The following is a 16665-nucleotide window of genomic DNA, read 5'->3' as shown; positions in this document are numbered from 1 at the left end:
ACGATTCCCTGCAAAGGAAGCGAGAGACGACAACTTATTTAGCCACACGAGGCTATTTACATACAAAGGCATCCAAGCTGTATATCTCTTCTGTATAACGACCACGAAGTATTGTTGGCCAATAAGAGGCCTTGTCTTGTTTGGTGAAGATACACTCCGATGGCGGCTAAAATATGCAAATGTCATGTAAATCTTAGCGGATCAGCGCAGTGGACGATGCGCAACGATGTTGGCAACACAATAAACAATCATGGCCGCGCCTGCTGATGAGAAGGAAAGTGCAGGTAATGTATCACCTTTACAAACGTTCGTAATCATTCTTATTCGCACAAATATTGAAATAAATCCCAAATGTTATAATTAATCCATTCATCAAAATCATGTATGAGTGCCAACTATTAAACAAAATACATTAGGTTTACCGATAGTGGCAGTTTATATCAAAAATTAAAGTACAGTATTCCTGTAACCACGAAGGAGGTAGGAAGGACTCTTCCTAGCCTAGAGGCTCAGGCAGTGAAGTTTTTCTATGTTTTTGCAACCACACTGAGTCTTACTATTATGATCTTTGAGAATTCTCTTTTGGCGATGGAAAGGAATGTAGTTTTACGCAGCCAAACATATCATCTGTTACTAATCTAAACACAGGAGGAGGGACTGTTTCTGCTACCTCCACGGTTACACCAATGAAACAATACTGTGTAGCACACTCCCTCCTGTGCCAGCCTAGACCATGGAGCTAGAAACGGACCATTTCTAGCTCCATGCCTAGACCCTGTTCATCGCTTGGGTCCAGACACTTCACACCAAAACCAGTTCGCCCCAAAACCATTTCGTACCAAAACCACCTCGTCCCAAGTACTACATATACCTAGCTGCAAAATTGTAGAACTACGGTGAGGCAGTCGGTGATTTGGGGTTTTTGCGGCTTCGCTCACCAGTAGTGCTACAATGCCGATGGCCCTGTAGAGGTCAAAATAAGCGCATCCCACAGGACGAGGCGTGTTGATGTGAAATGCTACATATTTACTGCATTTGGTCTTAGTGTTTATCACCACTGAAGACTTAACACTATACTGCACTAGCCTTGTCGTTTATGGGGCTTTGAATTTGTCCAAACACGACGATCTCGTTCCGAAAACATTTGTTGGAGCCGCCATTACCAACTCCCAGAAACACGGATGCCCGGCGCTCAATGTTTATGGAACGCGATCAACATGTTTGAACAAATTCCAAACCCAATAAACGACAAGGTTTGTGTAGTATTGTGTTTAGTCTTTAGCAGTAATAAATCGGTACGACCAAATGACTTGGTTACTTCATCAAGCATGTAACATCTTGACTCTTGATTCAGAAGTACAAACAGTTCTTGAAACATGAGATGAGCTGAGACACTCCTCGGTCAACGTAGAAAATGTTCATTTAGGATACTAGTCTTCCACACTGAAAGTACTGCAAGTGAGAGACAAGTCCTCCCTTTCTCTCAGAAGAAGCACACTCGTTCATGTAAAAGTTCAGAAATTCCAGCAATCCACTTCAAAATTCTCAACATGAGATTTCAAGTTAAGCGACTAGTGTCAGTGAGTTGGCTTTAACAACACTGCAAGCTCTAAAATGATAAATTATACAAATTGTCAGCTCATCGTACATGAGATCCACTGTTGTAGTTTTCACCATGGGTGCCGCCATCTTGTGAATAAATGACAAACTTTATTTACACACAATGATACCCAATTTGTCGTTGGAAAAAACAGTCAGCAAATGCTAGAGAATTCACTTTACCAAGTTCATGGAGGTACCGTGATTTTCAACTACAAGTCCAAAATGTCAGTAAATCGAGACGTCTCACTTTGAAACTTTATTGCATGGCTCTCTTCTATGTTGATGACGCAGATTCTACACTCTAATCTCTCTTTTGGTGCAGTTTTCATCAAAAATTCTCAACAAAACATCACCTCATTTCTGGGGCTCACATGGCGTGATGTCCACTGAATGGTGATCATTCTCTATTGCACAACACTGAAGTGATATACTCTCCGAATCACGACATGTTTCCATGATAAGAAGACATTCTCAATATGATCATCTAGCATTGCACAAAAATATACGAGTTATGAGTATTTGGAGTCAACAACAAATTCATGTCAAAAAATTAGCCCCAGCAAAAATCACATAACCTCATGTGCAACGCCCTCTATGGCCAAAATCTGAGCTTCTTCAAATATTGTTTTGTTACAATATGTCGAAAAATCAATCGTTATAAGCTATTACAACTGCAAAACATTCTCATGATATTATTCAAAGCACCAGCATATGTATTCTACGTATGATATATTTTCTGTTTTCTGTACCAGAATTAATTGGTTCAAAAGAAAAATGCATGCCACATAATGTCAAGGTGATGAGCTGACAAACAAGGCCTATTGCGCACAAAAATCACCGGAAAATTGTCAACAGTTTCAGTTTTCAAGGCTTTAAAATGGAAAATCTTTCATGAAGGGAATATTACGTTTATTTGTTGCAAAAAACCCCACCAAAACATGCCTGTCTTTGGATAGACTAAAAGTGAATTTCATAGCATTTCTTATCAGCATGTTCAAAGCATCTTATTCAGAAACTGTGATAGCCTGGAGGTAAAACCAGTATGTATGTTATAGCCGTGGACAGATAAGAGCGCTTGAGGTTAAAAACAGCCGACCTTTCTTAAGTTAGTGTCAGTGAAACTTTTGTTAGAACTAAATGTCACTTCCTGAATGGGTCAAAACTGTAACTATTGCATACCTATGGATGAACTTTGGAGTACTGACTCTGAAACAGAAATGCTCACACTACTGCACCTCTCCTAAGGTCCTGTTTTGAGTTCCTTTTGTTTTATCTTGTCCATGCGAGACAATGGTTTTGGAAGACATTGATCTATCATAATTTAGTGTACAAATATTGAAATATAATGAAGTGTAAATCAAAGTAAGTCATCATTATTCATGAAACAACTAGTACTAAACCGACTAACAAAGTTGCCTTTCACTTACAGAGTCCCTTCTGGCTGAAGTTCAGAAAAAAATCACTGATGCTTTTGACATATTTGATCATGACTCTAACAAAACAGTTGATGTAAGGTAAGATATAGAGCTGGTCATGTTTGGTTTTAAATGGCTTTTTCCTTTTTTATTTTCCCATATCAGTGCATCAATAAGCTTTCATTTTACTACTAATCTATCCAAGATATTAAACTTTGATAAATTTAAGGATGATCATGTATAGTTGTCACCATATCAGTTAGAACAGTTTAAATAATAAGTGTGAAGAGAATCACTTTATACAGAGACCACTAAATATGAAATATTTTTCTCCAAAAATATCCTTGATAATAAAGATATTTGACATTTTTATATTTGTTACACATAATTTTTCAAGATGTGCTTAAAAGAAAATGTTTCAATTGCAGGGAAGTTGGTACGATCATCAGATCATTGGGATGTTGCCCTACAGAGGGAGAACTGCATGACTTGCTGGCTGACATGGAGGAGGAAGAACCCACAGGGTACATCAGATTTGATCAATTTATGCCAACAATGAGGGATGTTCTCATGGACAGAAAGTGAGTATTGAATTTCTCAATAGCTTTATTAGTTACTCATACATATTATTGATGTCTGATCTTGTGCAGACAAAAAAATTATGAAAAATCATTGTCTTTATGTACCGTAATAATTTTAAGGTGATGTCGCACTTAACCAACACACATTTTTTCGAAGCGATATTTCTCAACAAAAATGACATGAAAACCCATTCATAGTGATTCCATGTATTTTCAAAAAGTAGAGAATCTAAAACCTAGTATGGTAGCAATAGTTTACTTGAAGGATGAAGGGGTACATATTTGGGGTAGAAAATTTCAATTTTGGTATTAATGATAAAAATTAATTCATGTTTGAAACTTGATTCTAGTATTTAATGAAATGTAATATCTCATTTGAAACTGGAGTATATATAAAAAAACAATTTTGTTTTGCATTATCTTTACTCATTCTTAAGTGACAGGGGTTGAAAGACTTTCATTCAAAAAAGATAACTGTAATCTTGAGAAGCAAAAATGAAATGAATTCAAAGTGAAAGAATTTTATTACCGAATAAAATTGTTTTGTCAAATAATATTTGAAGTGTATAATGTGAAAATTTCACAAAATTAAACCCAGTCAGACTGAAGTTAAATTTTTTTGAAATGGTGAAAACGTGAGTAAAAAGCCACAAATTTGGGTGATTTGCTTAAATGTGCAGAAGTTTACGCTTTTTTCTCGCCCAATCTATGACTGCTTGTCTCGCTAACAGTTGAACCCAACCAATATTTTTATCTTGGATGACAAATCATGAAAATTGAATGAATCTTTGCAAAAAAAAGACTTTGAGCAAAATACGAAGTGTTATGAGCAACGCCACCTTAACAGCATAAAATGTTTTGCTTATTTCAGTATTGAAAGGAGCTCTTGACTGCAGAATGACTAACACATACAAATAACGTTTAGAGCAACCAGAACCTCAAGTCTGCTCATGGAAGTTAACTGTAATGAGGGGTTTTACCCCACATTGTAGGCATTTGAAATATGCAAGATGCGGTCAAGTCAATTTTCAAACTCTTGTACACTCTTTCTAATCCAGATTCAAGCCTGCCCCAGAAGATCAAATTCTCAAAGCATTTGAAGTTTTAGATTCAGAAAAGAAAGGCCATCTAGCAGTTGAAGAAATCACAAAATATATGACAGAAGAAGGTAAGTATGAAACAACCTTTAGAAGGGATATCTGAGTCATAGACTTGGTGGGATAGAGTAACTGTGGTTTTGTATAACCCCTTTACCTTGACCCCATAGTTTCCTATTCTTGTTGGACAGACATACAATATTTATTTACTGGGTAGACATGTCCACTCTACTAGATCTACAGACAGACTGTATCTTCAGCGGATGTACACCTCAGTGATTCTGTTCCATGTATATAGAACTGACCTGGCAATAACAACAGTGATGTTGTTTGGACTCTTCTCTTAAAAAACTCGTCCCATATATTTGGATGTTCAAATTCTCGACTTTGGCAAGAAGTGTCCAAATACATGTACGGGCAACCAAATTTCCAAAATACACACATGCCTGATGATGATGATGATGATGATGGTGATGATGATGCAAATTATGTTAAAAGAAAGGAAACTTTATGGAACCCAACATTCTTGAACTTGTACATTACAATCAGATGACAGGATTTTCCACACTTGATTTCCTCGTTGTCCGTTAAATGTACGTACTCATACCTATGACCAGTCTTACCTGACATAATTCAGATAAAAAACTTAATTGCAGAACACAATGAATCAAAATGACCTCTTTACCAGAAATAGTAAGACAAAGCATGCTTTCCTTTAGATAATGACTTCAGGAATAAGGAAGTTTGTTGAAAAGTGCCTTAGTTGATACTATAAAAATATAATAATAACGATGGATTGATATTTTTGTTGCAGGGGAACCCTTCACACAGGAAGAGCTTGAAGAGATGTTATCTGCCGCTGTAGATCCAGATAAAGGATTTATTTTGTACAAAGATTACGCATCAATGATGGCAGTAGATGAGACGTAACCTATTTTGACTTCAACGTTCATTAATTGAATTTCTGCAAATGTGTATAGATACTCATGTCAACTATAATGATTCTGTACATACATTGTGTTTATTGTTGCCGTTCCAAAGGAGAGGACCACTTTTATTTTTACATTTTTTGCTTTTCTTCATGAAATCTGTACATATGATCAATTTTTTGTGTCTGTTATTAAAGCACATGTCAAAAACAATTATGACTTCAATTTGTTTTTTCTCCATACTGGATTTCACGTCTGAAAACCAAAATGTTGTCAGTCCTAATAGATTTCCAAATAGTCCAAAGAAATTATTATAGAATCAAAAACATTTTTTCAGCCATGTTGATTGTAGATTACACAAAGTGGATTTTAACTTTTGGATATATTATGTGATTTGGTGAAATTTTTTATGGCAAAGTGTGATTGATATCTGTGATGGTGTCAGTACTGTAAAGGTGAGGCAACAGGTATTTGCATACAATCACTGAGCAACACCTGTGTTGACACTACTGGTTTTAATCATAGACAATAGAGGGGGCCTCTACTGTCTATGTTTACAGTAATCCAGCTAAGAACATTTTCACCTCAGTCAGCAGACAAAATTTTATGAATTTCTATAAAGTCAAAGAAGACTTCACCCTTAGCGCATGTTGAGTTGACTTCAAATTATCAGTGTCTTCATTCCACTTGTACATAGTTCACAGGGGAATTTCTTAAATGGGATGTGTTTGTTGAGGACTGACCTGTACAAACAATGATACTGTTACTGTTCGTTTTCTTTTACATAAATAAACACATCTTCTGGAGGAGCTGCATAATAAGGGACATCTGTACAGTATATACAATTGTGTTCAATTTGTTCCATATTCCATTTATATATTTTTTCCACCACAAGTAAGTGAAAAACAAACACTTCATTTCACTTCATTTCTGAAATTTTAAACTTTCGGCAGTGTTCATGATTTAGGTTATCAAATTGGCAAATTGCAAATTGGCAGCACATTATTAATGGGATTTTGAAATTTTTTTTTTCATAGGAAATGATGTTCATCTACCATATGCACAGAACACATTGAACATATTTGATAAATGAATACAAGTTTATTCTTGACATCTTACCATTTATCAATCCACTTTGTATCAAATGCTCATACTCCTAAAATGATTTTAAGAAATATGTCCATTTACTTAACTTGTGATTGAAAACTATGGTCTACGTCATATTTTCAAGATTTTTCTTTAGTTTTACCACTCTGCTTTATATTGTCCTTCCCCCACATACAGCAGAATGCCGCTCTTTACAAAACGTAATTTATTGCTTACTCTGTAGCACCATAATCACACTACACATCCTTGTGAAAGTGTCCAGAATCATAAGACTGTTTGACGTGACAGGTGTTTCACACTTGCAGACTTGGCATGGTCAGTGTTAAATCTGATGAAAGCATTGCCGGTACTCTAAGTACGTTTAGTTGATTATAACTTCAATCACTTCTGCTTGGAAAAATTTTGATAGCAAATTCAGGTGACAATTTGACAAAGGAGTATTTGTTTTATGCCTTGTGAGCTGGGTTGCCTTGGCTTTTACATTCCAACAGTGTTTAATTTACAACTTTGAGAAAACTGCTTTCTTTTTGGTCATATTGGCTTTCATTGCATTCTTCATGTCTTCTGTCTGTAGCATATTCATATTCCATGCTGCCTGTGATTGGAGGACAAGAAAAGAAAACATGGTTAGGTTTTCATGGTGCTTCAGTTGTGTGCACTGACCTATTATTCAGTACTTGCCCTGCTGAGTGTATTGGTCAAAATACATTTTCTTTCTGGATGTAAATATCATTTGTGTCTGACTATCACATCTTTTCCCTCCCCCCTGAATAGTCGTATTTAACAAAATCCCTGCCATACTATTCCAAAACAAATGGCTCCTGTATCAGTAAAGTCATTAGACTCATAGACTGAAAGATATGCCACTAGAGGGCGCTCTCTATGCTCCCCCCGCCCTTAACGGAGGGTGGAGAGAACCCTCGAGAGACGGATCTTTCAGTCTATTAGACTCATTGCTTTCATACCCATAGAATGTTGAATAGGGTGAGGATGTACAGCACAGTTGGTGGAAAAAAATAAATGCAGTTAAAATCTCCAACTGAAGTACCTATATGTAGGAAAATTAAGAGAAATGAACGAATTTAAAGGAAAGCTACATCACCGAATCACTTTTACCCTTGAAGTCCAATTTCCAGACATGCCATGCAGCTTCTCTTTGTTCCAGTGCAGTTTATTTTCTTGTTGAGTGAGATGTTTTTACACCAATTTTCTCACAGTGAACCTTTACAGACCAGTGAACTGCTTGGATGAGTTTTTAACGTGTATTGATGATAGGATTTTGGTCTACGTCGAAATAGCCAGTGTTTGGCTTGTCAATACTATTTGTGTATTGTTATTTTAAACAATTGGATATCCTCATGTTTTAAAAAACTGAATACTGCATTTCACTATGGAAAGCAGAGACTGTTCCATGAAACTCTCATATTAGCTCAAGGAACAAACCAACAAATTCCAAAGAACTGAGTTAGAACAGTTACTGCATGAAGACATAGCCCTCTAGAGTTCTGATTTTCCAGTAAAAGTGGACAAAAACATAAAAAGTTATGGTTTCTTGGACCTGGCTTTTGCTACTGTGACAAATTACTGTGACTTTGAGATTATATGCACCTCAAAAGTGACTTTTAACTTTTGCTCAAACTTTTGGCAATGAAACTTTCAAAATTCTCTTAGTTACCAAATCAAGAATACAAATCAGGGGTCACTGAGCAAAATTAGGTACTAGAGAAACAAATTACCTAAAATTTACCCTTTTATAAAATTCAAAATGGCCACCATCCTTGTACAGTATGAACTATGAGAAAAAAGTTTGATTTTTCAAAAAACTATGACAGGAACAATTTTTCTGACTACAAGAGCTTTAAAATGAGCCCTAATAAACAAGTGGTTGATCAGAAAAGAATTGTAAAAATTTGAGAGTCCTAATAGCTGTCCCTCAGGTGCATTCTGCCTTCAGCTATTACATTTAACAGAAGTTCAGTTAGCAAGATCTACTTCAGACATGCTTATAGTAAGGTGTATGCCAACCAACTGACAATTAATACAGCGGTGTTGGTAACCTGGCTTTCACATGATGGAGTCAAAAGAACACTGTTTTATCATTTTACTAGTTTGATTTCAGATGTTGATTTCACAATGCTTGTGACGAATTCACAATTGAATTTCAGCTGCTGCAAAACTGCCCATTGTATTCTACGGTATTATTCCTCCCCCAGCAGCAGTTTCATCCAGTGTTTGTTGAAGTCTGCATCTTTTAGTTGTGTAATTTTTGCCTTACCACACTCCTTGAGTGTGTTGTTGAGCAATTAAGTAAAGTATAAAGTATAAAGTATTAACGTAGAGGTGTCAGTTGCAAGGTTTACGCTTTCATTTCATTTCTTGAAATCATTTTACTTGGCCATTGAAAATTAACTTCCTCATTTCAAATTGTATTACTATTCATAAAATCTTATTGTTTTGGTTATTTTTTGTTACTTGAAATGATTACACTTTGATCTCTTTAGGATGTACCTGAGGAACACAGGGCTCATATATTCCCATGCAGTAGCATATTGCTTCTTTGAGGGTAATCAGATCAATAAATACAAATACAATCCCTATAGTGTTGAATTGTATCATAGATTTGCAGGGTCCGTATGTTCTTTGCGTAGGTAACTTACAATGTAATTTAGACTGTCTTCCACAGAATGGTCTCGGGAGTACACCAAGTTCACTTTAGTTCCTTGAACTGCCACTGGACTCTTACCAGCAATGGTAGATGCCAACTCAAATGCTGCCTTCAGCAGGGATTCTCGGTCAGGGTAAATTTTGCTGATGGAAAAAATAGAAATTCTGCCAAATCACTAACAATCAGAATTTCCAGTTACAGAAAAGTATACATGCAAAGTTCCATTCCCATTCACTAGTTTAGGATTTATAGATTCTGAAGTAAATGTTACATCATTGCACATAATCATAAAAATGCCTATTTGTTAAGCGGACCTGATCCTTTTTCAGGCATCACCAAATTAATAACAATTGGCAGCATCAAGATTCCGCCATGAAATATATGTCAAAGTTGATTTCAATGTGTGATAAGAATTAAGTATTCACACATTTACACATAAGTACAGTTTATGAAAATTCACCTGATGAGTCCAAACTCCTTGGCTTCATCTGACTCAACCCTTCTTGCTGTATAACACAATTCCCTCGCCCAGCTGTCATTGCCAACCACTTTGGGAAGTCTTTGTAAGGTGCCCACATCAGCTGCTACACCCAAGTCCACCTCCTAATAATCAAGAATACCCAATGGCACCTGAATAAATCAAGGGAATTGTTTATAAAGGTGCAATGTGAGAACAGAAATAGGATTTCTTTGCGATAATATCCATAATTACGCCAATGAGTCATTCTGATTGGATGAGAATCCACGCCCGGGATCCACGCTGGCTGTATGTGGTATCTGAAGCTGCAGTCCTCATGGCAAACAGGCGTCAAATAGCATTTGAGCTTTAATGTGATAGCTGCGGTCAAAATAAGTAAACATGAAAATAATTGCAAGGGAAGTGTAAATGCTTAAAACTGCTGGATTAGAGCATTTGGCTTGTGAATGCCAAATACTTAGCATCGTCACTTATTGTAATTGTCTACATTGCTTACCCTGTCATGTACATGAATATGTGCTACTTATATCCTCACGTCAATAATGTATGGTTCATGGGCGTCGAATTTGCAATGATGCATAGCTCAATATTTGATCCCGATTTTTCTCTTTTTTTGGTGCTAAAACTAAACAATCCCTTTGACTCTATTCGAGTACATTTGCATTCCATAGAGCTCTTGCCATAGTGGCTTAATGTGCTTCCTATTGCACATTACTGTGCCAAATCTCGACTATACCCACCTGCAGTGAGTTTTATTTCTTAAATAATATTCAGTATAAAACACATTGGCAGAAAATAACCTGAATACCATAATATCTACATTCTACATTTTGCATGTATAAAACATACTTGAACTTCAAAAAAGTTGATTGACCACTGTTCTTGTATTTTACTATACTCATATACCAATATCATAGTGCCCGTAAAAATATTAGTTTGCTGACTGAGGAGATTATCTATCATTGATAAGAGAAAACTTTTAATACCAGGTGCATATACAACTCTACAGGGCTGAGGGGAACAAAATTCCTAAGAATTCCTTAATTGATTCAGAAATGTTATAAAATAACGTGCATATGATATCTGAACTAATTGTGGGGAGCAAAAAATGATATTAAAAGTATTGCAGCTTTTAAATCATGAAAAAAATGACATAACCAACAAAGTTGAATTTAGTCCATGAATCAGTTAACCTACCTTAACCTGGAACCATGCACCTTTTGAACAGAGCCGCATATCACAGGCTGTGATCATGTCAACACCACCTCCAACACAGGCACCATGAACAGCTGCTATCACTGGCTTTGGACACTGCAATAATACAATCAGTGTAAATAAACAAAAGTGAGTGAGAGGGAGGAGAGAGAGAGAGAGAGAGAGAGCTCATGCATCTATGCTTGATCACACACATTGCTTCATAGAGACATATTTTCTATTTTGACTCCACTGATTAAGAGAAATGTGCATCAAGTTGATTTTTGGGCTGGTATACATGCAGTGACAAATTGAATACCATATAGGGTATGCTATATTAAGAAAATCTCCCTATTGAAAAAGTGTTTTCCATTCTCACTGGCATTTCAGATATATTTCACTGTCATATAAACAATCATCAGTATATGTGATATGCTCATATAAGGGAAATGCCAATGTCACCTGCACTATGTACATACTAGATCCCTGGTTTCTTAAATGATTTTTGTGTTGCTTATCAACTGTGATCACAATGAAAAAATTGATAGCCACAATAACTCATCATCACCTGCAAATGCAACTGCAGCAGCACTGTTGTACAGTTGACTATGGGTAGCTACACGATGAACAATTTTTAGTTAGCTCTGAAATACTGAACACAACTTCCGAAGAAGAATAAAAGATTATTATGAACCACATCACCTGATTAAAATTTAAACTAATGCTTCCTGGCCAAAGGATATCCCAGCATCTAGCTAGCCTTTATATAATCGTTCTCACCTTTTCAATTGCAGTAAACGTTGCTTGGTATTGCAGAATAATGTTCTTAGATTGGAACGCTCTTCTTGCAGTATCTTCATGTAAATCACTTAAAGTGAAAAATTCTGCCAAGTCCATTCCTTGAACAAAAGAATTCACAAGGACACAGTAAGACTGATCTTATTGAGAATTATGCATAATATTCAAGTGAGACTGCATGGTTTAGTGCTGATTTCATTGAGAATATACATGATATTCAAAAAAGACACTCTGTGACCATGCAGGTTTGGTACTGAGAATATGCACATATGATATTCAAGTGACGGTCCAGTGTGGTTTGGTACTCAGATCTCATTGAGAATATATGCACATGATATTCAAGTGAGAGTGTGGTTTAGTACTGATCTTTTTGAGATATGCTTGATAAAATGTGATTAATCGAAATTGTGTGAGACATTTTTAAGGTAAGAATCAAGTTTGCCAATTCATATTTTGTTTCTTTCAAGTCAAAAATCAGCATCGTTTTGGCAGGGTACCAAAACTTGGGTAAATTTTATACTGAAACTACAAAGAGATTCTATAGACAGGTACATATCTTCTCAGAATTTTAGATTTTAGGCTTAAGGCTGCATTTACAAACACATCTGGAGGGATCTGGGAATTTAAAGGGGGATTCAAAACAAAACTCTTTCTGATTGATATGGAACTAAAGTTTGGTTGTCAATTTAAAGTTGTAACTTTTGGCTAATATTTTGGTGGTTTGATTTGTTTTGTGTTGTCTACTGAAGTTTCTTGTTCTACCGCACTCCCTAAAGCATGATGAAAATTAAGTCCCTGGTTTTTAATTTCTCAACACAGCCATATGTGTAAAGTCAGCATTGTTATTGTTTAAAATTGAATTCAAGTCCAGACTAGAATTCATTTGTCATCAATGACAATGATTATGGTCTAATATACAGAGTATTTTGCCAAACAGAATATTTGTCATTCAAGCATTCTAGCAAGAAACTGCAGTTGATACACAGAACAAAACGTACTTAGAAATTGGCCAAAAGGTACAGCTAATGTCTCTTTTATACGAATTATGGCAAGGAAACTCATTCTGTTTTCAAACCTTTTTTATATAATCACTGGGTTTCTGTTTTCACAATGAAGATTTCCTGTCGGAGAAAATATGTAAAAAAACAGTGCCTTCCTTCCCTGGAAGAAATCGAAACACACACACATCATGCACACTACGAAAAACTCCGTTAATTTCAAAATCTGGCCACTTTTATTTTAAGTGGTTTTCAAAATTGTAGCAAGTCAGAAGGGGAGTTTGTTACAGGGGCATTTGAAAAAATCAGAGAACTTATTTTTGTGTTTCTTCCCCCAGGTGTTTGTGAATCAAGCCTTTCAGGCCCTTACATAAATAAACATACATGGAAAAATCATCAGAATAATTCTCAAGTCAGTTGTGTAAATTATTATGACATCATGAACACCGTGTTGATCCAGTTCTTCTGTCTATATTCCAAGGGAAACTTTGTTACAGGTAGTTTAGGGCCAGCTAAACCAGTTTGTTTCAAGATGAACAAAATGACAAACTTATTTATAGCAATTATTTTCACTTTCTCAGGAGCCATACCTGCAGTGAAAGCCCTCCCGGCACCAGTCAACACAACAACTCTACAGTCTGAGTCAGTAGAAACTGTACCAAAAAACTCCCTCAACTCCCTACATGAAAATAAAATTGTTTACAGGGAGCTTTTAGTTATCAAGAGGGAATAAGGCTGGATGAAACAATCCATTAACTATACCCTAAAGGTACACTTTGAAGTCCATTTGGTACATATATATATATATATATATATATATATATATATATATATATATATATATATATATATACACACACACACACACTCACACACACACACACACACACACCAACTGGTGGTAGCATGGGCTGTAGATGGATTAATTATGAATAGTATCTTTTTGGCAAAAGCGAGAACTAGTACGTTGTAAATATGAGAATGCAAAAGAATAACTGAATCACAAAGGTATAAAGCGGACATGTGAAGGATATAAACATGCAGGTGGTCTATAGCCATTGGGAACCAGATTTGATTCTGATCTGATGAGCCGTTTTTGAGATATCGAGCACACAGACAGACAGACAGACAGACACAAAGACAGACAGACAGACATCGCTGCGACATATGCTCACACATGTGTGAACACGTGAGCAAAAAATGGCTCTGATATGGTCATTTGGAACTGGGGATCGAGGGTCATATGTTTAACAAAGTGAAAAAAGGGGAGGGCCACATTATAAATTGGGGTATTGGGAAGGGTTGATGTAACCCTTTTTACATGATGGATCATGCCTGATTTCCTCCTGCTTCCTACACCACGTTTGTTCTTCAAAAGTAAAAATTTACATAGACTGAGAAAGGGTGGAGGGTCAGAATATGTGTACAATTCTTACCTCCAGAAGGCTTTGTTCATTGCATTAAGCTTTGCTGGTCTGTTGAGTTCCACTTGGTACACATATTCACTTGGTGTGGTCACTACTAGCGTTTCATAATTATACGTGGTATGGGACATTTTTTCTGACAACGTTGACTACCTTTGGTCACAAGTAACTCTGAGAAGGAAAGAAAAGAAGCAGCAAGTTATACCAGACAATTTCAAATATTCATAAAAACAGCGATACCAAAAACGCTGATCTATTGCTATGAGTAAATAACCGACAGAGACATCATTTTGGACAAGGAATTAGATTTTTATCATTTCATACAATTTACATGAACTTAATACACTGAAACTTTTCTGGCTCTATTTTGCCTTTTGCAGGACGTACGATACAGAATATTTGAAGGAATTCAAATTTTTTGCAATTTCAGGTCTTCACATAATCTAAGACCCATTTGATGTGGTAGGAAAGATATCTCATTCAGAAAGCAAAGCTTCTTTTGGATAGATTTCACTTTTAGAAGAAAAAACAGAAAATTTTGGAATAAAGTTACTTCAAACACAACACCCACACTAACTGTGCAAATATGCTTGTATCAAGTAACATAGCTCTTCTTTTAACCACTGTCTTTATTACAATTCTGAACAAGTGACCTAGCAGCTGATAGAGCTCAATCCACTGTGTTTATAGAGAATAACTATTTGTGGAGAATGTGTTGATGAAGAAGGTGGAAGTCTTTGACCAAGAACACTGCCTGACCAAAATTGGAAAAAATAGCCACAAAAATACACAACTGAAAATCTCATCATAATTTGAACAGGTCTACCAAATATCAAAGCTCAAAGACAAGCAGTTTTTGAGAAACACAGTTTGTGACAAAAATGGCTATAATTGCGCGGTGCAGATTCAGTAAGGTCACTCCCAGGAATATGCATGTATTTCAAAGCAATCAGACAAACCGTTTAAGACAAGATGCCAAAGTTTGACAGATGACAGACAGATAGACAGATGGACAACCTGTGATGATGGGAAGGTAACTTCACTGGAATATTATTGATGGACGACGATACTGCATTCAGGCGCTGTGCACATACTGGAAAGCTTCAGCATGTTGATGTAGAACGTTCCTGAAATAGTCGACATGCAAATTTTGCCCCTAAACTCATTTTCAACCCTTGCCCGCACCAGAGACCCGAGATGTCCACACAAGCAATATGAGAGTATAATATTATGTGACATTGCAATGAAAAACTAAAGAGAAAAGAACTTGATATGAGCCATATAATACCTCCTGCTGCTGAACAAAATATTTAACTATTTAAACATATTTCTTGCATATTATTGCATACACACATTGACTCTCATGCACGTTGGCTGCCAGGGAAGATCTACCTACATAGCACAGGCATAACACTTGCTTCTTAAAAAAAACCAGCTGGTTCATTGCCATAAATTAGCGACCTTTACACCTTTGCATCAACATTAAACAGGCAGCAGCAAGTTCATAATATGTTACCTTAGTACAAAGGCTGTTCGACCTTCTCATAACAATCGTAAAACTGTAGAACTCCAGACTGACCTTAGAACTTTGTCCTCAACTGTTCTTCATAAGGTTCAAAGTTCAACTAAACAATGACAAAAGAACATCTCTGGTTGAACTTTACTTATCTGTGAGCAACTGTGAAAACAACATGTTACTTTGAGACCATATTTTTCCTTAACAATATTAAACATCTTCATATTTGTTATTTCCAGTAATTTTTGAGTGAGTTTTGAGGATGAAAAGCTGAATTACATAGACTGGGTGACATTTTTAGAGCTCTGATACCGGTAACTTTTGATGCATTTTTTAATATTTTTTTCTGTTTGTAAAATACAGCAACTATCTTTTTCCTATTCCCATAAATTCCATAATCATGTCGTAATGCCCAATTTCAAATATGTCTACAGCCCAAATGTGTGTCACATTCAATGATATAGTTTATGACCAAATTCGAGTCTGGACCAGAATTCATATGTCAACAGTAACACTGCATAACATAGACCATGTATTGTGATGATGAGGTTCATTATAGGCAGTAGTTTCTCTCTGGTCTATGGGTTAATATGTTGTTCTTTCATTGCTTTCATTGGTGACGTTAATACGTTGTTCTTTAATGGGACAAAGTCGGCCATTTGTCATGAATTTCGTTTGATACGAGGCAATATTTATATTGTTTGACATGTTGAAAGATACTGAATGAATGGGTGACCATGCATATATTTGACCCCGGTTTTAGACACGATAAATGAAACCATCGGGAGAAAGAATAAATGGTCATGACCATTTATTCTTTCTCACATTGGTTTCATGTATCATGTTTAAACCGGGGTCGAA

At 36.1% G+C, this 16665-nt stretch overlaps 2 protein-coding genes across 4 annotated transcripts; one reads left to right on the top strand and one right to left on the bottom strand.

Annotated features, from left to right (window-relative positions):
* The first annotated feature begins 100 nt into the window (after positions 1-100).
* LOC139149783 (dynein regulatory complex protein 8-like) lies at positions 101-5837 on the top strand. The gene is made up of 5 exons (XM_070721761.1): positions 101-284; positions 3032-3116; positions 3446-3598; positions 4657-4766; positions 5510-5837. The coding sequence occupies exons 1-5, from the start codon at positions 251-253 to the stop codon at positions 5623-5625; spliced, it is 498 nt and encodes a 165-aa protein (XP_070577862.1). The 5' UTR covers positions 101-250; the 3' UTR covers positions 5626-5837.
* A 1175-nt stretch (positions 5838-7012) lies between these two features.
* On the bottom strand, positions 7013-15966 carry LOC139149782 (delta(3,5)-Delta(2,4)-dienoyl-CoA isomerase, mitochondrial-like). 3 transcript variants are annotated; one of them, XM_070721759.1, is made up of 8 exons: positions 15868-15966; positions 14301-14459; positions 13455-13543; positions 11849-11967; positions 11072-11185; positions 9857-9999; positions 9389-9539; positions 7013-7326 (listed from the first exon to the last, which is right to left on the bottom strand). In XM_070721759.1, exons 2-8 carry the CDS (start codon positions 14417-14419, stop codon positions 7231-7233), a joined length of 831 nt encoding a protein of 276 aa, XP_070577860.1. In that variant the 5' UTR covers positions 14420-14459; positions 15868-15966; the 3' UTR covers positions 7013-7230. The 3 variants fall into 3 exon arrangements, with proteins under 3 accessions (XP_070577860.1, XP_070577859.1, XP_070577861.1); XM_070721758.1 differs by having other exon boundaries at positions 15805-15881; XM_070721760.1 differs by lacking the exon at positions 15868-15966 and adding an exon at positions 15248-15287.
* Between the last annotated feature and the right edge of the window lie 699 nt (positions 15967-16665).

The sequence above is a fragment of the Ptychodera flava genome, chromosome 14 (genome assembly GCF_041260155.1).
Source record: "Ptychodera flava strain L36383 chromosome 14, AS_Pfla_20210202, whole genome shotgun sequence".
Taxonomy (NCBI): Eukaryota; Metazoa; Hemichordata; class Enteropneusta; family Ptychoderidae; genus Ptychodera; species Ptychodera flava.
Note: the sequence above shows the minus strand (reverse complement) of the source record. Positions and strands in the feature narration are given on the sequence as shown.

What these genes read in the sequence shown, in the direction of transcription:
- LOC139149783 (XM_070721761.1), top strand. Translation starts at nt 251, where the DNA reads ATGGCCGCGCCTGCTGATGAGAAGGAAAGTGCAG. An exon ending in TGATGAGAAGGAAAGTGCAG is followed by an intron (nt 285 to 3,031) that starts GTAATGTATCAC and finishes TTTCACTTACAG; the next exon opens with AGTCCCTTCTGGCTGAAGTT. An exon ending in AAAATATATGACAGAAGAAG is followed by an intron (nt 4,767 to 5,509) that starts GTAAGTATGAAA and finishes TTTTTGTTGCAG; the next exon opens with GGGAACCCTTCACACAGGAA.
- LOC139149782 (XM_070721759.1), bottom strand. Translation starts at nt 14,419, where the DNA reads ATGTCCCATACCACGTATAATTATGAAACGCTAGTAGTGACCACACCA. An exon ending in CGGGAGGGCTTTCACTGCAG is followed by an intron (nt 11,968 to 13,454) that starts GTATGGCTCCTG and finishes CTTTTGTTCAAG; the next exon opens with GAATGGACTTGGCAGAATTT. An exon ending in AAGACAGTCTAAATTACATT is followed by an intron (nt 7,327 to 9,388) that starts GTAAGTTACCTA and finishes CTCCAATCACAG; the next exon opens with GCAGCATGGAATATGAATAT.